This window comes from Conger conger, chromosome 11 (genome assembly GCF_963514075.1).
Source record: "Conger conger chromosome 11, fConCon1.1, whole genome shotgun sequence".
In the NCBI taxonomy this organism is placed as follows: Eukaryota; Metazoa; Chordata; class Actinopteri; order Anguilliformes; family Congridae; genus Conger; species Conger conger.
Window position 1 is genome coordinate 45417962 of NC_083770.1, and position 23871 is coordinate 45441832.

Consider the following 23871-nt stretch of genomic DNA (forward strand, 5'->3'; position numbering starts at 1 on the left):
TAAACACAGATTACTTTTATGTTGTATGGATTTTCTGGTGAACTGCCAAATATATTGGAGATCTGAGTCTCAGTAGTTTGTCTGCGTGTGCCCCTTGAAATGTCCTTGCTTTTGTTTGTGTGGGTATGTGAAAATGGATGACCATATGCCCATGTGAGTGCATGTATGTTTGTGTGTGTGTTTGTGTGTGTGTGGTGTACATATGTGTGCATGTCTGTGTGTGTGTGTGTGTATGTATGTCCACTCAATGTATTAGACAGACCTGTGCACCAGCTTGTTAATGCAAATATTTAATCAGCCAATCATGTAGCAGCAACTAAATGCATAAACGCATGTAGACACGATGAAGAGGTTCAGCGGTGTTTCAGACCAAATGTCAGAATGGGGAAGAAATGTGATCTAAGTGACTTTGACTGTGGAATACTTGTTGCTGCCCAGTACGGTTTGAGTATCTTAGAAACTGCTGATCTCCTGGGATTTTCATGCACAGCAGTCTCTAGAGTTTGCAGAGAATGGTGCGAAAAACAAAAAACATCCAGTGAGCAGCAGTTCAGTGGGCAGAAACACGTTAAAGAGAGAAAGGCAACTAACCATGCACAGTAGAATGCAGAAGAGCATCTCTGAACACACAACACATCAAAACCTCTAAGTGCATAGCCACAGCAGCAGAAGACTTAAGAAGTCTAAAAATAAGTCTAAGAAATACCTAATAAAGGGCTCACTGAGCGTATGTGTCCGCATGCAGGTGTACATGTGTGTTGTGTGTATGTGTCTGTGTGTATGAGTGTGTGTGCTGTGTGTATGTGTGTATGAGTCCGTGTGTGCATGTGTCTGTGGGTATGAGTGCGTGTGTTGTGTGTATGTGTCTGTGTGTATGAGTGTGTGTGCTGTGTGTATGTGTGTATGAGTCCGTGTGTGCATGTGTCTGTGGGTATGAGTGCGTGTGTTTTGTGTATGTGTCTGTGTGTATGAGTGTGTGTGCTGTGTGTATGTATGTTGGCGTCCGTGTGTGCATGTGTCTGTGGGTATGAGTGCGTGTGTTCTGTGTATGTGTCTGTGTGTATGAGTGTGTGTGCTGTGTGTATGTATGTTGGCGTCCGTGTGTGCATGTGTCTGTGGGTATGACTGCGTGTGTGTTCTGTGTATGTGTCTGTGTGTATGAGTGCGTGTGTGTGAATATGTGCGTGTGTGTGCGTAGTAGTATGTACTGTATACAGTATGTATGCGTCTGCGTGTGTGAGTGCATGTCAGAGTTGTCTTGAACATCTCTCCTGCCTGTGGCAGTGTCTTGGCCCTGATACTCAGGCCTCTGATTGGAGACAGTAGCCCAGCCCTCGTCATGGCCTGATACTCAGGCCTCTGATTGGGCGGCAGTAGCCCAGCCCTCGTCATGGCCCGGTACTCAGGCCTCTGATTGGGCGACAGTAGCCCAGCCCTCGTCATGGCCTGGTACTCAGGCCTCTGATTGGGCGGCAGTAGCCCAGCCCTCGTCATGGCCTGATACTCAGGCCTCTGATTGGGCGGCAGTAGCCCAGCCCTCCTCATGGCCTGATACTCAGGCCTCTGATTGGGCGGCAGTAGCCCAGCCGTCGTCATGGCCTGATACTCAGGCCTCTGATTGGGCGGCAGTAGCCCAGCCCTCGTCATGGCCTGATACTCAGGCCTCTGATTGGGCGGCAGTAGCCCAGCCTCCTCATGGCCTGATACTCAGGCCTCTGATTGGGCGGCAGTAGCCCAGCCGTCGTCATGGCCTGATACTCAGGCCTCTGATTGGGCGGCAGTAGCCAGCCCTCGTCATGGCCCGATACTCAGCCTCTGATTGGGCGACAGTAGCCCAGCCCTCGTCATGGCCTGATACTCAGGCCTCTGATTGGGCGACAGTAGCCCAGCCCTCGTCATGGCCTGATACTCAGGCCTCTGATTGGGCGGCAGTAGCCCAGCCCTCGTCATGGCCTGATACTCAGGCCTCTGATTGGGAGACAGTAGCCCAGCCCTCGTCATGGCCTGATACTCAGGCCTCTGATTGGGAGACAGTAGCCCAGCTCTTGTCATGGCCCTGATACGCAGGCCTCTGATTGGGCGACAGTAGCCCAGCCCTCGTCATGGCCTGATACTCAGGCCTCTGATTGGGCGACAGTAGCCCAGCTCTCGTCATGGCCTGATACTCAGGCCTCTGATTGGGCGACAGTAGCCCAGCCCTCATCATGGCCTGATACACAGGCCTCTGATTGGGCGACAGTAGCCCAGCCCTCATCATGGCCTGATACTCAGGCCTCTGATTGGGAGACAGTAGCCCAGCCCTCGTCATGGCCTGATACTCAGGCCTCTGATTGGGCGGCAGTAGCCCAGCCCTCGTCATGGCCCTGATACTCAGGTCTCTGATTGGGCGACAGTAGCCCAGCCCTCGTCATGGCCTGATACTCAGGCCTCTGATTGGGCGACAGTAGGCCAGCTCTCTTCGTGAAGGGGCTCAGTGAAGACCCCCTGACGGGCTAACCTCCTTCTTCTGCTCCTCTGGGGCGGTTATGCAGCCATGAGCCGCTCTTTAGAAGCCCGTTTTGACAAGAGTCCACCATGAGGGAATTAAGAAAGGCTTTAGGGCCACAGCGGTATGCAGAGCTATACGCTGAGTAATCAATTATTCAACGCTACTCGTTACTCATGTATTTATAGCGGCCGTCCCCCCCCCAGCCCCCGAACGCGCATGAACGTCGGACGCCCTCATTATTTCCATTTTCCCTGAGATAGGGGGGAAGACCGTTTATATCCACTTTCTCTCCGAGGTTATTTACCCCGATCGGGTTTTTCTCTCTCTCTCTGCGGAAGGAAGGGCGGTTGGGGCCGGAGATATTGGATATTGATATCGCGCGCGCTATAAAAAGACGGAAGCCCTGCCTCTCGCGTCAGACGCGGCCGCCTCCATCAATTAATCATGCGTGATTAAGAGCCCTCCCTCCTCCCCGGAGCGGGCCCCAGCGCGCCGGCCCCGTCTCCCCGCGCTACGGAGCGGCGCGGCCGTTATTTTTAGCGCCTTTTCCCTCTCCATCTCGCTCCCGCTCTGCGTGTGCCCAAGCTCTCGCTAATCCCAGCTCGCCATTTTGGACGGTTTCCATTCCGTCTGCGAAAAAATGAAAAAAGAAAATAAAATCCCCCCCCCCCCCCCCCCACCGTATCAGCGCTCTCGATGTGTCTGCCCAAACCTCTCACGCCCTCCCACCCACCCCGACACACACACACACACACACACACACAGGCGCACTGACTCCGCCCGCGCGCTTCTCAGCTCTGACAGGCTGGAGCTGGGGCAGCAGCCAAGCCCTCGGCTACAGCACGGGAAGAGCGGGTACAGAGGGAAACCGAACAACAGAAAAAAGCACCTCCCACTTCCTTCCTTGTCTCTTTTTTGTCTCACTTTCTTTTTGGTTTTTCTCCCCTTTCCATCCTTCCTCCCACTTGCACCTGCTCGTTTGTGACCCTCCTTTTATCCACATTCAGACCCCCCCCCCGCCCCGTCTTCTTCCTGCCCCACCCTTTGCCTGTCCGCCTCCTGCCAGGTCCTCTACACCTCTCCCTCCCTCTGGAGATCTTTCCCAGTCCCTATAATACCTCACACACACCCCTGCCAGTCTGTACATTACCCCACACACACCTCTGCCAGTCTCTATAATACCTCACACACACCTCTGCCAGTCTGTACATTACCCCACACACACCCCACACACACCTCTGTCAATCTTTATATTACCCCACACACACCTCTGCCAGTCTCTCAAATATGCCAAACACACCTTTGCCAGTCTGTATCTTACCCCACACACCTCTGCCAATCTGAATATTACCCCACACACACCTCTGCCAGTCTGTGTAATACCCCACACACACCTCTGCCAGTCTCTATAATACCCCACACACGCCTCTGCCAGTCTCTATAATACCTCACACACACCTCTGCCAGTCTGTATCTTACCCCACACACCTCTGCCAATCTGAATATTACCCCACACACACCTCTGCCAGTCTGTGTAATACCCCACACACACCTCTGCCAGTCAGTACACTACACCACACCCCCCACCACCACAGCCTAATACAAAATGGACGCCCGCTTGTTCCAGACTCAAACGAGTACCAGGGCCAGCGAGGAGCTCCTGTCCTTCTCCCGATTGGCTCTTATGTACCAATCACCAGCTCTCTGCACCTGTCATCCATGGCAGCGAGGATTGGGACAAATCTTAAAGCTGCGGCTCCTTCAGCAGACGGGCCCTTTTTTTGACAGGCGCGGTGTCATCCGCTTTCCAGACTCCCCGCTGACAAGATTCTTCAATCAAAGGACCGGTGAGACACAGTCTGCAGGTCAGGCCAATCAAGGGGGCGTGTTGAGCCTGATTTAGCAACAAAAAATAACTTCAAAGAATGCGGGAGAAAAGGTGTGGAAAAGGGCCAAGGATGAAGCCACGAAAACAGCGACAGCTCAGAGATGGACAGAATGAAAATATACTGTGAGCGGTGTGCGCAAAACTAAGCTGGAAAGTTTATTTTGGGGTTTTATTCGACAAACTGTAGAGAAAAAAAAAAAGATTTAACAACTCAGCTCTTTCCCCTTGATAATCTCCTAGTTGGTTTTCACTGCAATTTAAAATCCGGTCTGTTGACAGTATAATTGTGCTCAGGCAACATCAGCTGCGGTAAAATGAATGGAATCTAATTGAGCTGCAGGGAGATCCAGTGCTTTGTTGGTGGGACGACAGCGCGCACATTGTGTGCTGTAATGATATTCAGGCTGGCCTGGAGCCAGTGGTCCACCCCTCTGAGGAACGATATGGAGTCTCAGACAAAGCGCTTCTGACATGTAGATGGAGAACATCGGCCAGCACTGGAGCCGGGTGAGCAAAAGGCAGGGGGATCGGCACTAAGCACATACTTACACACAAACCACACACGCACACTTCCACACATACCACACACGGACACACACTTACGCACATACCACACACACATTGACACACACTTACACACAAACCACACACGCACACTTCCACGAATAACATACACACACACACTTCCACAAATACCACACACAGACATACTTACACACATACCACACACACACACTTACACACACACACTTCCACAAATACCACACACAGACACACACTTACACACAAACCACACACACACACACACACTTACACACATACCACACACGCACACTTCCACGAATACCACACACGGACGCACACTTACACACATACCACACACAGACATACTTACTCACATACCACACACACACACTTACACACACACACTTCCACAAATACCACACACAGACACACACTTACACACAAAGCACACACACACACACACTTACAGACATACCACACACAGACATACTTACACACATACCACACACACACACACTTACACACAAACCACACACACACACACTTCCACAAATACCACACACAGACACACACTTACACACATACCACACACACACGAACACAGAGTTGGGCAATCAAACAGACAGACACACATATACACACACATACGTGCAGCTGCACGCACACACACATGCATGCACGCACACACACGCACACACACACACCCTATATGTGCAATCCCGCTTGTATTCACACTAGATCAACAAGCAAAATGTATCCTTGCACTTGTTAAGTTGTTTGTACCACCAAATATAGTTCATTTGCCCTTGCCCTGGCTAATTACATTAAAGCGCATCAGAAAAAAGCCGTAATCAGCCAGGTCTCCCCAGGAGTGCCTCCCCCCCCCCCCGGCCCCCACCCCCACTTGCTCATTTCTGCAGCTCTCTTTACGACTGCATCTGCGTCTGAGTTATTACTAATGAGAAAGTACAGTGGACTTCTCCATCCGACAGAGAGCCCTCTTTTATTAATATATCAACTGTCAGACAATACAACCCCACCTACCCTCTCTCCCTTTGCACCAAAATAAAATCAATGCGTTTCTGAAAATAATTGGACTATCCAAGAACACCCAAACACATCCCAGTGAGCCATAAACATTAAATAATAAGGCATTATTTATTGTGTTTTAAAGCCTTCAGGGATGTTTCAAGAGTGGTTCTTGAATTTTTCTCAAGGCTACAACAACGGTTTCAAACATCAACCATTCCTACACCATCTTTTTTCAGAGTTTTATGAGTTGATATTTCTTAAGGTACTCTACAAATGCTGCTAATAACTAATATATATACTGTAAATAATATAAATAACAGTACAGTCGGTTCCCACACTTCAAACGGAAACTTATCAAAGCATTTAGTTCAGGTAAAGTATCATTGATATTGTATTAAACCAACCGACACCAGAAAGAACCAGTAGGCTTAAATCTTGCCGTTGAAGATGAAAGACTACAGACACAAACATGTTTAATGTAGAATGACAGGATAAAACAGTCTCCCCTTCCCGCTGTTATTGAGCTATCATATTTTTGCCAGGCGAATACCACATACAGACTCACTCACAGCACGTGTCTATAACTGCAAGTCGGTGTATTTCAGGATACTAAAAAGAAGCTTTTTTTTTTTCCAGCAGCAGATCTCAGCTACCTCATTATTTTTCTGATGGTGTGCCTATAGGTTTAGAGGTTGTTAATTAAATGTAAGTTCAGTCATGCACTTGATAGATGTCAAAGTTCTCCTTTAAAACCGGGCAGTTGATCATGAGTCCATCTGGCATCCAAAATCCCTGAACTCCAGCTTCTATTGATATACATCCTTTCTTCCTCCTCCTCCCCCTCCACCTCCTCTCTCTTCTACAGGATACTGTACTTTACATCTGCTGTTGCTCTAACTTTCCCCGTAACGTCAATCCGGCCGCCTTGAGTTTGATCTTCTGTGGAAGCGAGCCTAAACCGAGATCCCATAAATAATACAACAAACTCGCACTCCACCGGGGCAGTAAAGAATCCGGCATCTCTAAACCAACAGAAACACAGACGCGCAGAGATGCTCAGAGAGGCACAGAGAGACACAGAGAGTCATAGAAAGACACAGAGAGACACAGAGAGACTCAGAGACACAGAGAAACACAGGGAGACACAGAGATGTGCAGAGGCGCAGAGAGACACAGAGAAACACAGAGAAACACAGGGAGACACAGAGAGACACAGAGATGCGCAGTGAGGCACAGAGAGACACAGAGAGACACAGAGATGCGCAGTGAGGCACAGAGAGACACAGAGAGACACAGAGATGCGCAGAGAGGCACAGAGAGACACAGAGACACAGAGAAACACAGGGAGACACAGAGATGCGCAGTGAGACACAGAGACGTACAGAGAGGCACAGAGAGACACAGAGAGTCACAGAGAGGCACAGAGAGACAGAGAGACACAGAGAGATGCAGAGAGATGCAGAGAGGCACGTCTGCTGGGCGGGAGATGACAGACAATGGCGATGGCAGAGATTGGCTTTCTTCTTCAATCAAACATATTGCCAAAACCACAAAATGAATGATTGCAAAATTACCTCTCCACTTCCCTCAAACATATGAAGGAGTGCGATGATAACTCATTGCAGGAGAGGAATAAAACAGCCACAGTTTCTGCCTAGTGGTAAGCCCCGCATCAAAGCATGACATTACTTAACAGCATAAATAAATAAATAAAAAAGAACACAGGCATAAATAAGTAATAAATGCTCAAGTTACTAATGAAACATCGCCATTTCAATATTAAGCCTTGTCGTTGATTATCATTTTAAATAGTCATGTACGTTTCAGTCTTCCCATGCTCATTTAAACATTCCATCTTCAAATTTCAGTTAGACAGAAAGAAGAAGGCCAGAAAACAATGTGATATTCCAGCTGCTATCATGCGTCGTGTCAGCATTAACATGCATTGGGCAAGAGGCAGGAATCAATTATCAACTATCATTAGCGTCAACGTTATTTGATATGTGATCACTATAGCTCTTTAATAATTGTTTTCATGATTATTTTGTAAAAAGTGTTCATATAATTCAGTTCAATCCAAGCAATAATTCCAATTCTGTGGCAACTGAGAACGCAAGACCAAGACATAAAAAAAAACTGCCCAGCACAACCACTCTAACAGCCATGAGTCCTTCAGTAATTTGTGTCTGTGTTAGCCCGTGTTTGTGTGTCTTTTAGCCAGTGTATCTGAGTTAGCCTGTGTTTGTGTATCTGTGTTGGCCTGTGTTTGTGGGACTGTGTTAGTCCGCGTTTGTGTACCTGTGTTAGTCTGTGTTAGCCTATGTTTGGGTGCCTGTGCTAGCCTGTTTGGGTCTCCGCCGGCCTGTGTTTGTGTGCCTGTGCCAGCCTGTATCTGTGGGTTGGGGCTAGCCTGTGTGGGTCTGTGCCGGCCTGTTTTTGAAATCTCTCCGGCCTGTCGTCCATCATCTCTGCAGGAATATCCATGTTCCTCTGCTCCTGTCTATGCGTGGGTGGGAAATCAGTCCATGTGTACATGCCTGCCTGTGTGCATGTGTGTGGCCGTGTTGGCATCACTGTGCCTACATTCATCTGTTCACACTGAGGAGCTGTGGCAGTGACTACAGCAACGCAAACCTGTTTACGTGTGAGTAGCACGTTTCTGCATAAGCGTATGCATGTTCATCGATGTGTGTACTTGCATGCGTGGATGAGTGTGTGTGTGTGTGTGTGTGTGTGTGTCTGCCAGTGTTTCCATTGATGTCCCTGTTATGGTGGGACTGTAACACTCTGGGGAGAAACACACTTGAGTGCTGCGATAAAAAGAAGAAGAAAAAAAATAAGCCAGGTTTCAATTATCCAGTGGACTCCCCCAGCAGTCAAGACACCACACAACCACACAGCCTTAATGGATCCAGGGGGAGAGATTACAGATTATAGAGTATAGATTATAGATTACAGACACGGAAACAGCTAGGAAAGACCCTCACTCTCTTTACTCATCATGCAATAGAAAATAATGGCATCTACCCACCGCTGAAGGACATTAATAATACGTTACTGTACAGCAAAATATACACTTAAATCAACTCTTACAGCGGGGGGTCATGAAATCTGGCCCTCAAATCCAAATCCTTTTCTCCAGGGTAATTAACAGTAATTGTAATGAACAATGTTATGAACAATTAGTGTCAGTGTTTGGCCAGACTGCCTTCACACCTGAAGGAGGGTGGAAAACCAGCCGTTCTCAGGTCCATGATTTGAGTATCCCTGTACACATAGGCCCCATTGTATGTAATCTATAGGAGTTGAATTAAAGGTACAATAGGTCATTTCTGACTTCTAACAGGCAAGAGAGGAATTGCAGCAACAAACACACTCAAACCACAACACTGTTTATCCAGCCCCCTTCTCTGTAAACGCACTGACGTTGCAACACCGTTGGCTGTGGCAATTAGAACCAATTTTTGACCAATGAGCTTGAATTATTGTACAGCTATACGATGTTTTGGCACAGAGTGCCAGCCCGTCAACTGCATATTTTGAAACTCGAATTTAAGGACTTTAAACACAGGCAGAGGGTGAGTCAACATGTCAGTGAGCCTTTTTCAGTGATAGGAAGGGATTTACAATGGTCTTGTAATAATGTTTTAATTATTAGTTTAAAATCTTACCTATTGTACCTTTAACACTGGACATTTTATTGACTCAAAACACATTAAAAATGCAGTTTACATAGTTACGTTTGCCATATTTCTTGCCAAACATAACTTACCAATATTTACTACTTATTCATCTGAACAGTTGATTTTAGGAAAAGTATCTTGCCTACGCAGACAAAAGCACCGTCGAGCACCATAGAGTCCAGCACCTTAAGCCATACAACAAGCAATAAAAACTTTATTCAAATCTAGCAATCGCATTATGAGAGAAGACTGAAGGGAGGGCTCTCATTCTGCTCCAGTCTGATGTGTGAGGATTAGATCAGACTCCATTCAATGTTTCTTTACGTAGATGAGGTTACACAGAACCCCGGACCCACCAAATTATTCATGAGTGGCAGTCTGTCTCCCCCAAGACCTACGACTGACCCACTGGCTGTTTGTACAGTATGAATGAGTGACACGTTGTCTCTAAGCACTGCCCGCTGACCCACACAGCGTTTTTGTGGCCAACCAAAGAAAGCTGCGTCGTTTTTTCCGTATAGAAGCAATAATGCTGCATGCCTTCTTTTTCAAAGGTCCACAGGAGATTAAGTTTGCATGACATTACATTAAATTATACTACAGTGCATCCATTTGCACAATCCTATCAGAGTGGCTTAACATGTGAGAGAACACGAGCTAGTTCATGGTCATGTTGGCATGGCTGTATTTTAATACATCTACGACATGGGGTCATTGTCATGTATTGTGCGAAATGGGTGTTGCACCGATTGTATGGTGTGTGTGTGTGTGTGTGTGTGTGTGTGTGTGTGTGTGCATGCGAATGAGGGACAAATTGAGACATCTTTCTTTTATCTGCATTCGTCCACTGCTTATCTTCGGCGAGCCAATTTACAGTTAATTCCTATTAACTTTACAGTACAGTAAAAACATGCTTTTTTCTGCTGCCTTTGCACAAAGCATCTATTGTCAGAGGCCAGTTAAAAAGCTTCTTAGAGCCAGAATAACTTGTTTAAACATGTTTTCAATGACTGGACCAAATTAATATTTATTTGCTACGCCACACCGGTTGAGATTTAATAATATGACCGCACCAAAACAATGCATAAATTCTTACTTGTTGGATTCACAGAAAACGAATTTGAATGCAACAGACGACGTACAATTCTCAGTGTGGAATCAACTTTGCGTAGTTTTCTACATTTTACACCGCAGAGTGCCTTTTAGCCAATGCAACAGACTCAACTGCGTGATGGAATTAAGACTCTTTCGAAAGAGTCTCTATAAATCGGTTAAAACCTGAGTTAATGGCACGAACAGCTGAGGAGTATCGCTGAGTCAACCACGATGCGGCCTAATCTGAAATGACAAAATGCTACTAATCAGATTCCATACAGTAGGCTACGGCATGTGTCGAAATCTTAAATGGATTTTAAATTGAATGCTGGCTCGTTTAAGTTCATAGTAAGTGCGCTACCCGCGCTAGGCAGTAGCCCGTGTCTTCAGTCGACTTTCTGCAGGAAGTGGACTGCGCTGCCGAAGTTTATTGAATGTCCATATCCGCACTCATGTCTAGCTGAAATTCAGTTTGCTGTTATTGTATCGAATCGATGGCGAGGCACGTCGACGTCCCACCACACGATTACATTTTCTTTCTGCACTACTTCCTTTACAAAATGATAATGCGATTATCAAACCACAGGCGAGGAGCTGCCTACAGATAGGAAGAGTGCATGTAAAAGAATGTCAAAGTTTTTAATTACATTAAATATAGAATTCAAAACTGCTTCTCAGTCGACAGAAGTAATAACAATAATAGCTAATAAAAACACTTTAGGATGAAAATTGCAATAAAGTCCTATTCATAACCAATGAGCGAGTCAGCGCCTATTAATAAATTAATAAATTAATAAATTCATACAACCATTACATAAACTATAGCCTACTGGTGATTTTAACAGCAGGAGTTTAGCTGAATGTAGCCTATCATCTCACATAAAACTGAATAGACTACAAGTGTCCCTCTGCATTCACCAAGTTTAAATCCAGCTCATTACGAGGTCTCCTTGACTCGAAACAAAAAGACAGATTTCCAGTTGATAACAGGATACCAGCTGATCCACAGGGTGCACCTTCCATCACACAACACTCGACCTGGTGTGACCCACCTCTAGTCTCTGGGAGAAATTATGCAGGCACCGCCCACCTAAACTAAAACAAGTCTAAATCGCGTAAAGAATGAACGTGTTATATATTAAGACGATGATATTGCTTATATTAACAAAGACAATTTACATTCTAAATAGAATGCGGAATGCCATGTTATTCTGGGGCGAAGGTGGGGGGGGGGGTGACAACGAGTTCTGATGGACTCTAAGAGAATCACAACCTAAATCACATCAAGACAACAGAATAGACTATACTTTATAGCTAGCCTACGATATAATCACGTATGAACCGAAGTAAGTGTCCAGGCAACAGAAAAACGTGCACTTCTGTGGGAGGCGACAGCTACAGTAACATTATATAACTTATCCCATCACAACTCTGACCCGGGAATGGAGAAATGGATGTGCCCTTAACTGAATAAGGCAGCACGACAGCGATAACAGTAATGCTTACAGATTAAACCCTTTATTTTGTTAACTTTCTTGTCTTACGTCAATGGAGTTGCTTAAAATTCTGTAGAGCGCCGTTTCTCGTTAAAATAAAACTTGAATTTCACTCGTACCAGTACGCTAGGAAATTCTAAGCACAACAGAGTCTAACTCAAATTACCTGCATGGTGTCCAAAATGATGATGCTTTGAGTGTAGGCTACGTGTTTTTCGGTTTTCTTCTCCTTGTAGATGCTACTCTTCTACCGTTCTGACAGTTGAGACCTGATGAAACGCTCCTGCTTTTTCTTCACCTCACACTAGCGCGTGAGCGAGAGCGAGAGAGAGAGAGAGAGAGAGAGAGAGAGAGAGAGAGAGAGAGAGAGAGAGAGAGAGAGAGAGATACTTTCTCCTGTTCCCTGTTCACTCGTCTTTCGTCGGTTTCGGCTTATGAGCGAATGTGAATTAGAGGTCTGTTCGGATGCTTATTGGCAAAACTCTGCGAGAAAACAGCTGTGGCCAATTGTATTCGCACCGAAGATGATTAAAGTTGACGTGACTGAAATATTATGCGAATTACATGTATTTTTAAAAGTCACAATACGAGGCATTTATTTACATTTGAGCAGCTATAGCACACAACAGCACATGTTAATGGTAAACCTTTTACTTTGGGGCAGACAATTACAGTCGGCCAAACTGAGAAATGAAAGCATGTAGGGAAATACTAACGAAATGCAATTAAAATAAATAAATTAAAAAAACCTACTGGAAATTCCTCAGCGCACTGCGGACTCCAATCAATTTGGGCGACCTTGGGTGATAGCAGGGCGTCACAGGGTAAAAGAGAGACGGAGAGGGGAGAGCGCGGTGGAATAATAATCGCGGCAATGCATCCGTGTTCTTTTAGAACCAGTTGCATAATAAATTCTGTTGCATTTGCAAATAGCCCAAGAGTGAATATATGCGCAAAGGACCAGGCGCGCAAAGGCACTATAGAACCATTGCTGTGCCACTTAAGATCGCAGGACCATGAACAACATGTCGTGCGTTAACTATACATTTAACCCCACAGTTAAAGCGGTGAGCACTATCATTAAGATTGCGTCCGTCGGGCAGTATGGCACCATGGATGGTGAACGGCACACCCTGATGTCAACTTCAGTGGTCCAGGACAAGGACAATTTGTCTGCATCAGTAAAGATATTTGTACAGAACTGCCCACTTCCGATTGAGTTACCTGAAAGATAAGCAGCTGTGACCGCATGTAACCAGCCATCAGTGCAAATTCACACAGATAAAGGCACACAGGGTTGAGAAACAGCACAGAATATAATCACAGAATACTAGGCTATTATTGATAGGCTTACAGAGATTAACAAAAAAAAGATTTTCATTTACATATAAAAGTGGCCAAAATAATTTGCATAATTTACAAAAACTGTATCATTGCGTTAAGCCAAAAGAATAATGCAAGGTCCAGCCGGAGGACCACTCCAGTAAAATTCTCTCTTACAAAGAGTGGTCAACCATCTTTGTCAGGGTAGCCAGCCGTGACAGCGAAATGCATAATTGGTACGGAGAGAGGATTTCAGCTGGCCGGGATGACAATGGCTCGCCACGCACCACTGACCCGCGCTGGTTGAGCTGCACAGGAACCAACGTCCTCAAGGCTCGTGCCTGTGGGAGCTCAACCTGGGGACTGCAGAGTGCAAGGAAAACGGAGGACGTGCTTAAAGGAACGGCAGAGACATCATGTGCTTCGGAGAGCGCGTACCGGTTTGCGCTCGCACAAATCCACAAACGGAGGCTGAGATGGGCATAGCACCATGAGCTCTATTGGACATTCCAAACTGGGACTGGGTGTTATTTAGTGAAAAAAATGTATTATTTAGCTGACGATTTTATCCAAAGCGACAAAGGGAAATGTGTTGTTAAGGGCCTTGCTCAAGAGTCCAACAGCTGTGCAGATCTTATTGTGCCTACACCGGGGATTGAACCACCAACCTTGCAGGGCCCAGTCATGTAGCTTAACCACTATGCCACAGGCCGCCCATTATTCAGTGTTTGAGCATGAACTCACAATCACGAGTGACAAAAAAGTGTGGAGAACCCTACATGCCAATAACAGAGAGAGAGAACGCAATCAGAGTGTGATCCATTCAATAGAGGCCCACATAAATGTATGGTAGTTAATGCTACAGATGGAGAAAAGCATGGGGCCAAAGATTGAACCTTGTGGTACAGAAACGGGAGGGCAGGGACTGACCCTCTTAAAGATTGTTTGAGTGGTCTTGCAGGAAAAAGGGTAACTATGGCCATTTTCATTAGAGCCTTATAGGTTGGAGTGCAGTTCAACCATTCTTTTCAGATCTTGAGCTTAAAGAGAGGTAGAGAATATGTCAGCGACACAACCCTGTCTTACCACTACACATACAGTTATGTCTGAATGAAGATGCATATTGTATCAGCCTTAGTTCATATTAGCAGACACAACACTACGGTCTAAACACAGTGGGTTCAGTGCTTGTTCAACGAGGTGTGAAAACGACAGTCCATTTGCAACAGAAAATTCTAAATTCTCCACACATAAACTGAAAGACGATTCTTCCAGATGGTAAAGAATTGCGGCTTAGATTTACATCTCACAACAAACAGCAGCTCACAAAGATAAAAATAAACTACATCTTCGAAAACAAAAAAGAGCATTGAGTCAAAGGGCAATCTATTTTTTCTGCTTCTAAAATGAGCCAGATTGCTCTCCATAGAAACAGGAGAGTGAGACATTGCTCAACACTCAAACTCTTCCTGTAAAGAATGTGTGTTGGTATTCTCAGTGAGTTTGGATAGAATGGTGGAATGTTTTTCCTGGTCATCCTGAAGTACAGTGACCTGTGTTTGTCTGGTCGTATGACTGAAGGAGGGTTATAACCCGCAAACATGGTATACTTTGCCACACTGTACTTTCAGCACAGGTTGAGATCAGTCTCTCAAAGAAATTACTGTAAATTCACAAAAACAACAATTCAGTCCCTGCTAGACCATGTTCTGCTTTATGTACAGGACTGATTACGTGGGCCGATGCATTTTCTTGTCTGAAGCCGATTTGGGGTATCATTTTATCATGTGTTAAATTAGCATTAACTTTGACAAAGCACAATCGGTTCCAAGAAGGCTAGTAAGTATTTGCTCATTAATCAAACCATCATGCTCCTGGTTCCTGCTTTAGTCTCTTAGCGCTGAGGAGATTGGAGCTGTGAACGAAAGATAATTGCACCCCAGGGCAGGTGCCCACACAGTGCAGAGCCCCCGCCTGCACAGATGCAGGTGCTGGGTGCAGCTGGGTGAGATAGCAAGCAGTGAGGCTGAATCTTTCCTCCTTTTGCTCCCAGTTGAGCCAGAACTCAGACCAGCACTGTCAGTATTTCACCACAGTACATGAAATAAATATGACTGAGTCTCTCCATCACATAGTGCACCAGGGACCCATTTTGGACCGATTTCCCCCCCCATAAACAAACACAGAAAAACAGGCAGACAGTTATTGCGTTATATCTGCAGACATTCCTCAGACGGCCCAGCAGAGCTCAGCAGAGCTTGTACTGCTGGTTAGCTGACTAATGAAAATGTTTAATTAGTGGTGCAAATGTAACCGGGAGTTACATTACATTACATCGCATTTAGCAGACGCTCTTATCCAGAGCGACGTACAACAAAGTGCAGTTACCCTGGGAGTTAACTTGGGATTCAAATCTAGCTCCAATGGGAAAAGTCCAAAAGATAAGCGTTAAGTAAAATGGAGGAACACATTCAGAACTTTTTATTAATGGAAACTCAAGTAATGCTCCCATAGGCTCAGTAGTTGGTTAGGTGGTGGGGGGGAAGCGTATAGAGTCATCCATGCAATGCAGTCAGAATTCTCTACCCGCAGTCCTCATTTATGTATTTATTTTAATTGGGTTTCTGTTTGCCGTTAGGTTCTGAATTTCCCCACTAGAGATCAATGAAGTACATGCTGTTCTCCTCTGCTGAATGTTTATTTTTCGCTTTTAGTTGCAAGTCATATTGAACCGTAAAATCAAACAGCCATCCTTTACCATCGTTCACGTTCGAAAGGCCCAGCCTTTGTCTGATCTAGTTACAGTAACATGCCGCAAACTCGGCATGAGAGCATGCGGCGGGTAGTTCTCATCGCCCTATCGGGTATGTGCAGAGCACGACCACAGCTTCGCCATCTGGGACCGCACTGACAAAGCCACAGTGGTTGAAGAGAGTGTCTTAGTTGACATTGTTTGCCCTCCTTCTAGGCCGTGAACAGATCTATCCCATCATTCATCGGGGGGAAAAGAGGGATCAGGACTCTGCATTAACTGCCAGAGCGAGGGAGGAATGAGCTGACTCGCCCCTGAGACCACTTCTGTTTTTATTCTCCAAAAGCAGCTCCCCCGACCACCCACCCACCTGCCGTTCCCACACTTTAAGATTTTTATTTCAGCCCAAAGGGCTTTGGGACTTACTTTGATTTACTGAACTAAGTGCTCGCTGTTTTACATGCGCAACTTCCATTTTTCTTTCATTGCAATGTTTATTTCGGTGAGTTGCCAGTATCTGAACGTTAGGCCTCTCTTGTAGGTTGCACTCATTAAAATCCCTTCTTTGTGTAGCCTAAAGAGATATATTGAAAATGCATTAATTGATTTATTGATTTACACTCTGACCTGCACAACCAATAACACTGAATTCTAAACAGCAGTTTAAAAATAGCATTTTTAGAGAAAAATTAAAATCTATGTTTAAAACGATCTCTGTTGCGGGTTGAAGGGCAGCATGGATGGTGCAGTGGGTAGCACTGCTGCCTCACAGCAAGGAGGTCCTGGGTTTGAATCCCCATCGGCCGGGGCCTCTCTGCGTGGAGTTTGCATATTCTCCCCGTGTTTGCGTGGGTTTCCTCCGGGTACTCCGGTTTCCTCCCACAGTTCAAAGACATGCAGGTTAGGCTGATTGGAGAGTCTAAATTGCCCATTGATGAGCATGTGAGTGAATGGTGTGTGTGCCCTGCAATGGACTGGCGACCTGTCCACGGTGTATTCCTGCCTTTCGCCCAATGTATGCTGGGATAGGCTCCAGCCACCCTGCAACCCTGGGATAAGTGGGTTAAGATAATGGATGGATGGATGTTGCGGGTTGCTTCATCGCTGACCACTTTGGATATTTAATATTGTCAGTACATACAGGAAGAATGGGTCTCACTTAAACTGGTATTACCGCCCTGAAATCTAGCCTTGACTAAACGTTCAATGTGTGACAAAGTCATATTACGACCATTGAAAATGATATATGCTTTACATGAAGTGTTCAGGATTAAGGGATGTAAAAGCCTGACCCAGTGATGTTGAGATTGGCTTCATTAGGCGTGTAAACTGCCCTGCCCCAGTGATGTTGAGATTTGCTTCATTAGGCGTGTAAACTGCCCCGCCCCAGTGATGTTGAGATGGACTTCATTAGGCGTGTAAACTGCCCCGCCCCAGTGATGTTGAGATTTGCTTCATTAGGCGTGTAAACTGCCCTGCCCCAGTGATGTTGAGATGGACTTCATTAGGCGTGTAAACTGCCCTGCCCCAGTGATGTTGAGATGGACTTCATTAGGCGTGTAAACTGCCCTGCCCCAGTGATGTTGAGATTTGCTTCATTAGGCGTGTAAACTGCCCCGCCCCTCACACTCCAGAGAGAGAACACCTGAAACTGTGCGTCAGGACTCGGACATAACGGAGGGACTGTCTCAGCGGCTTATCACAGGGAGAAAGAGAGAGTGAAAGAGAGGGAGAGAGAGAAAAGCGAGGGAGAGGGAGAAAAGAGAGCGAGGCTTTGTAGCCGTGGAAACCGTTGCCAAGTAGCAGTGACAGATGCAGGGAAAGAGAGGGATGGAGAGAGAGAGAGAGCAAGAAAGTGGAAAGAATAAAAGCGGTAGAGAAGTAAAGGGGGAAAGGTGGAGTTGGGGAAAGACCAGCGGAGGGAGCATGAAGAAAATCCATATGAGAAGAAATGTGTGTGTGTGTGTGAATGGGAAGACTAGGTGAAGAAAAATATAAATCAAAGACTCTAGTTTAGCATTTGAGCTGCCAGATAAAACAGAGTTGAATAGAGAGAGCGAGAGAGAGAGAAAGAGAGAGAGCAGGACAGCACTGATGTGTCACTGCGTTCATTCAAATTCTTCACTTCTTTACTGATGTGAAAGTTTTTGAAGTGACTTTGTCAACATGATCAATAATGTATTCTGTGACTTCAAAGAAGGCCGGGGGGCTGGGGGCTGTTTACCTGCAGGCGGTACATACCGCTGGTATGTGCTGTAGCTCCGTCTACTCACACACTCCTGGTGCTAATAAGGACTAACACATTTGCCATCTTCTAAATTAGGCCTCATTCGATTCAAACGCGTCAACATTCCCATTATATTGACGCCTCGACAGTAAATAATTTGACAGAACAAAACAAAAAAAAATTTAATATCCACGATCAAGACAAACGAATGTTTCGGCCAGTGATCGAAGCAGTTTTAACCACACGAGCGATTATTAAACGGACTGAGATGGATGTGGTCACGTGACAGCGCGTGTGTCTCGCGCCTGCGGTTCTGCCGATGTTTGACTGGCAGGCCGCACCGCAGTGGGCGCGGGTTGATCAGTCTGAGGCTCTGTGCATCTCTGTCTGCTGGTCTATCTCGCCCCGGCAGCCTGCCCGGCTATTTATATCCCACCTCACTTCAGCACGAGCAGGCGTCTAAGTGTCCTGAGGGAATAAAACACTGCAAGGCTTAATTGAGGGTCTCTGTATGTGTGTGTGTGGTATGTGTGTGTGTGTGTGTGGTGTGTGTGTGTGTGTGTGTGTATGCTGAGGGTCTCTGTATGTGTGTGGTGCGTGTGTGTGTGTATGCTGAGGGTCTCTGTATGTGTGTGGTGTGTGTGTGTATGCTGAGGGTCTCTGTATGTGTGTGGTGCGTGTGTGTGTGTGTGTGGGCATGTGTGTGTGTGGTGTGTGTCTCTGTCTGGAGGTATGTGGTATGTGTGGGTGAGAATATCACCTGAATCTCTCTCTATACACACACACACACACACACACATATGAAAACATTCTTCTCAATGTTCTTTAATGTTCCCATGTTACCCTGAGCTGTCATCTTTGTTGTTTCTTCTTTCACGTTCCTCTCCTGTCTGTCTCAGTCAGCCTCCCTGTCATCCTGTTCCTCCAGCCTCTCTCCTCCTCCCCCCGTCATCATCCACTCTAATCTTTCTCTCCTTCTTCTTGTGTTTGGATCTGCAGCACGATTGCCAAAATATATTTTTTTAGAAAAATGGAAAATGAATAGATCTTTAAAAAAAAATGTGTTGAGCAAACAGCGACTAAAAAAAGAAAAGCAAATCCACTAAGGTCGCTGTGTGAAGTGTTAGCTGTGACAGTCTGCTCAGTTTCTTTAGCAACTCTGCCACAGCACTGGCCTGTAACAGAAATGATATTCATAAGATGCCATTTATTACTGTAAACACTATATTGAAATGAAATCGGTGTCTGATACGCGGGGGATGGATGGCGGTGGGCGTGTTTTAGAAACATACGGGACTGAAAACACACGCGTGTCCGTGTCGTTACACGCGTGTGAAGGGTCCCTGGCTGAAAACACACGTGTCCGTGTCGTTACACGCGTGTGAAGGGTCCCTGGCTGAAAACACACGTGTCCGTGTCGTTACACGCGTGTGAAGGGTCCCCGGCTGAAAACACACGCGTGTCCGTGTCGTTACACGCGTGTGAAGGGTCCCTGGCTGAAAACACACGTGTCCGTGTCGTTACACGTGTGTGAAGGGTCCCTGGCTGAAAACACACGCGTGTCCGTGTCGTTACACGCGTGTGAAGGGTCCCTGGCTGAAAACACACGTGTCCGTGTCGTTACACGCGTGTGAAGGGTCCCCGGCTGAAAACACACGCGTGTCCGTGTGGTTACATGCGTGTGAAGGGTCCCTGGCTAAAAACACACGTGTCCGTGTCGTTACACGTGTGTGAAGGGTCCCTGGCTGAAAACACACGCGTGTCCGTGTGGTTACATGCGTGTGAAGGGTCCCTGGCTGAAAACACACGTGTCCGTGTCGTTACATGCGTGTGAAGGGTCCCTGGCTGAAAACACACGTGTCCGTGTCGTTACACGCGTGTGAAGGGTCCCCGGCTGAAAACACACGCGTGTCCGTGTGGTTACATGCGTGTGAAGGGTCCCTGGCTGAAAACACACGTGTCCGTGTCGTTACATGCGTGTGAAGGGTCCCTGGCTGAAAACACACGTGTCCGTGTCGTTACACGCGTGTGAAGGGTCCCCGGCTGAAAACACACGCGTGTCCGTGTGGTTACATGCGTGTGAAGGGTCCCTGGCTGAAAACACACGTGTCCGTGTCGTTACACGTGTGTGAAGGGTCCCTGGCTGAAAACACACGCGTGTCCGTGTGGTTACATTCGTGTGAAGGGTCCCTGGCTGAAAACACACGTGTCCGTGTCGTTACACGCGTGTGAAGGGTCTCCGGCTGAAAACACACGCATGTCCGTGTCGTTACACGTGTGCAAAGGGTCCCTGGCTGAAAACACACGCGTGTCCGTGTGGCTACACGTGTGTGAAGGGTCCCAGAGAGTTCACATCAATAATTCCCCGGGTTCCTCAGGAGGAACTTACATAAGTGACATGACTATATTCCCCCAGGGGCACACTGCCCTCCACACTGCTCCCTACCTCCCTACCACTCCCTCTCTCCATCCGTCTGCCTTCTTGAATCCCCCCTTCCCACATTTTATATGACGGCTAAGTGCTCTTTCACTCTCTCTTTCTCTTTCCCTCTCTCTCTCCCTATAACTTTCTCTCTGTCTTTCCCTCTCGGTTTCTCCCTCTCTCTTCCTGTTGATTGTGTTGTCCGTTTTCCATGCCCTCATCCTCCATTTTGTCAACTGTGTTTTGTGCAACTTTTCTTTAATGGCAGACCGCTCTTGCAAAAGAGATTTGATCTCAATGGGGTTGTCCTGGTTAAATAATTGTTAAATAAAATAAAATTTTAATTAAAAAAAATTCTCCATCTGGGAAATTCAAATTCAGGGTTTGGGCTTGTTGAGATGCAGTTCTGGGAGTGTCGAGCTGTTTCAAGTCTTACCTGCGCGTGGAGTGTGATCTCTCCGAGGACGGTTAAGATATAGCGAGTACCATCAATCACCCTGCTGTCACAAACCTCCTTCCCCATTCATCTGCCGCTATCTCTCCCGTTCCCCTGTTGTCTTCCCTCCATATATTGTTTCTTTTTCTCTTTTTTTTTTTCCCCTTTCTAAATCTGGCATCTCCAATCCCACCTGAATGCAAACTACGTAAAGGCGCATATAGGGGCGACATGGCTCAGGCAGTAAGAGCAGTCGTCTGGCAGGGTTGCCGGTTCGATCCCCCGCCCGGGCTGTGTCGAAGTGTCCCTGAGCAAGACACCTAACCCCCAAATGCTCCTGACGAGCTGGTCGGGGCCTTGCATGGCAGCCAATCGCCGTCGGTGTGTGAGTGTGTGTATGAATGGGTGAATGGAGAAGCATCAATTACACAGCGCTTTGGATAAAGGCGCTAAATGCCTAAAAGCCTGCCATTTACCATTTACCATATATGAGGCCTGCTTCGGGCTTGGGAGAGTGAAGATGACAACTCGCACCTCTCCTGTGAAACACGTACCTGCTGGTCACCTGCTTCCTGTTACAGTGCAGCTGCGCAGGGCTGGAGAAGACCCACTCATACTCGTGCTCAGACGGCAATCCACAAGCGCCCCGGATGACTAACAGGGGCCGCTCCACCAATAAACACTACTGTCCCTGCCCGACACAAAGCCAATCACGCGTCACCTGGGCAAGGCTGCCAGCCAATCAGCACAGGCACAAGACTTCAATTCAAGACTGTGGTGCTTGCTCATGCTCTTATCAAACTACCCAGGAGCCCCTGGGATACTGTCTCTAACATGCTCTCATCTCTCCCTCAATCATCCCCTATATACTGTACGCTTACCTGGAAATATACAGGACTGTTCATCCTAGCCATCCCAATACCCTTAAAGGAGCAAAGCACACCTACTGGCAACATCACACAAGCTTACACAACAGACATGCAGACAGAGTGGCCACCAGTATGTAAGGTTAGAGAACCATGTCAGTCACCCTGTTGTTGTCCCTGGAATATAAAGTTTAAAAACATCGTGTCAGCTACCCTGTCCCTGACCTGGCACCCAGCCCTCTCCTGGGTCTTAGTGCACCTGCAGATCTCTCATTTTGACTTATGGTAGAACCTATGCACTTGTAAGTCGCTTTGGATTAAAAGCGTCTGCCAAATGACTAAAATGTAAAAAACAAAATGTCTCATCTTCAGGGCTGAGCTTTTCACAGTCTGGCCCTCTCTGGCCCAATCTACCCAAGCACGGATCCGCTAAGATCTGAGCAGCAGAACCAGAAAAGAGGGAACATTTAAGCTATGAATGTAAGGCGGTCCATTACGTAGTGTGCATCTCCCTTTAAGAAAAAAAACAAACAAACAAAAAAAACAAAAAAAAAACACGGACTTTACAAATCACCTTCAGAGAGGACAACTCACACAGCTCCTTATCTCTCAGCCTCCCTCCAATCCCTCCATTACAGAATCTAATTAAAGGGTCACACAGGAGGGGGGAAAGGGGGCTGGAAGGGGGATGATAGGGGGATGAGAGACGGATGAAGAGAAGGTTCAGAACGAATGACAACTCGGTACATTACCAGCAAACATACACACATGTACACACACACACACACACACACACACACACACACACACACACACATTTCGCTATATCTACAGTACTGTGCAAAAGCAAAAGGCACCTGAATAACATTCTGTACAGATAAGATTCTTTCAAAAATAATTCAATGAAAGGTCCTAAATAAACGTACTATACATTTTACACTACATTTTAGTAATAGTTAAAAACTGAATCAAATCAATATTTTGTGACCACCCTTTGGCGTTAAAACTGCATCACTTCTCTGAGACAGCCAACGCGGTCCTGCAGTTCTATATGATAATCAGCATGTAGGTTGTTCCACAGTTGCCACAGTTCTTCTGCAGACTTTGGCTTGCTCCTTGCTTCTGATCTCAGCCTTGATCAAATTTTTAAATACACAAATGTCTCTGCAAAATTAAATCTTTTGGAAAATGAATATTTGGAAATCTCAAATAAACATATATACAGTATAATAAAGTCTAGGGTGCCTAAGACTTCTGCACAGTACTGAATAACAGCTCATACCTACATCAGCAGGTAAGTCTCTTTGCGAACGATTCTCAGTTAATTCCGTTTCAATCCGTAATTGGCTGATTAAACACGGAAGCCATCCGCTGACAGGCACTGAGAGACACACTGACACGTCCTCCATCAGCCGTCGCCAACGCCGACAGCTCAATTGCAGCTCACGCCGCTTCTCCTCAGGCCCTCGTCCAACTACCGCGCATTTCCAACTACCGCGCATTCCTGCGACTCAGGTGGACTGATTACGGGGCTCAGATCCGCAGCCTTTCATTAAACAGGGAATCAAGCTCTTCGGGGGCCTTCGATCTGCGCCGATCAAAGTTCACAACACTTGTGAGTAATTCCCTTCCAATTGA

At 46.5% G+C, this 23871-nt stretch overlaps 1 protein-coding gene across 1 annotated transcript in view; it reads right to left on the minus strand.

The window, feature by feature from the left end:
• The window catches only part of LOC133140385 (calsenilin-like), a 49877-nt gene extending 37373 nt beyond the window's left edge, over positions 1–12504 (minus strand). The window contains exon 1 of the mRNA XM_061260301.1: positions 12374–12504. Coding sequence (XP_061116285.1) covers positions 12374–12379 — 6 coding nt within the window. The 5' untranslated portion in view covers positions 12380–12504. The remainder of the gene's footprint in view (positions 1–12373) is intronic.
• Between the last annotated feature and the right edge of the window lie 11367 nt (positions 12505–23871).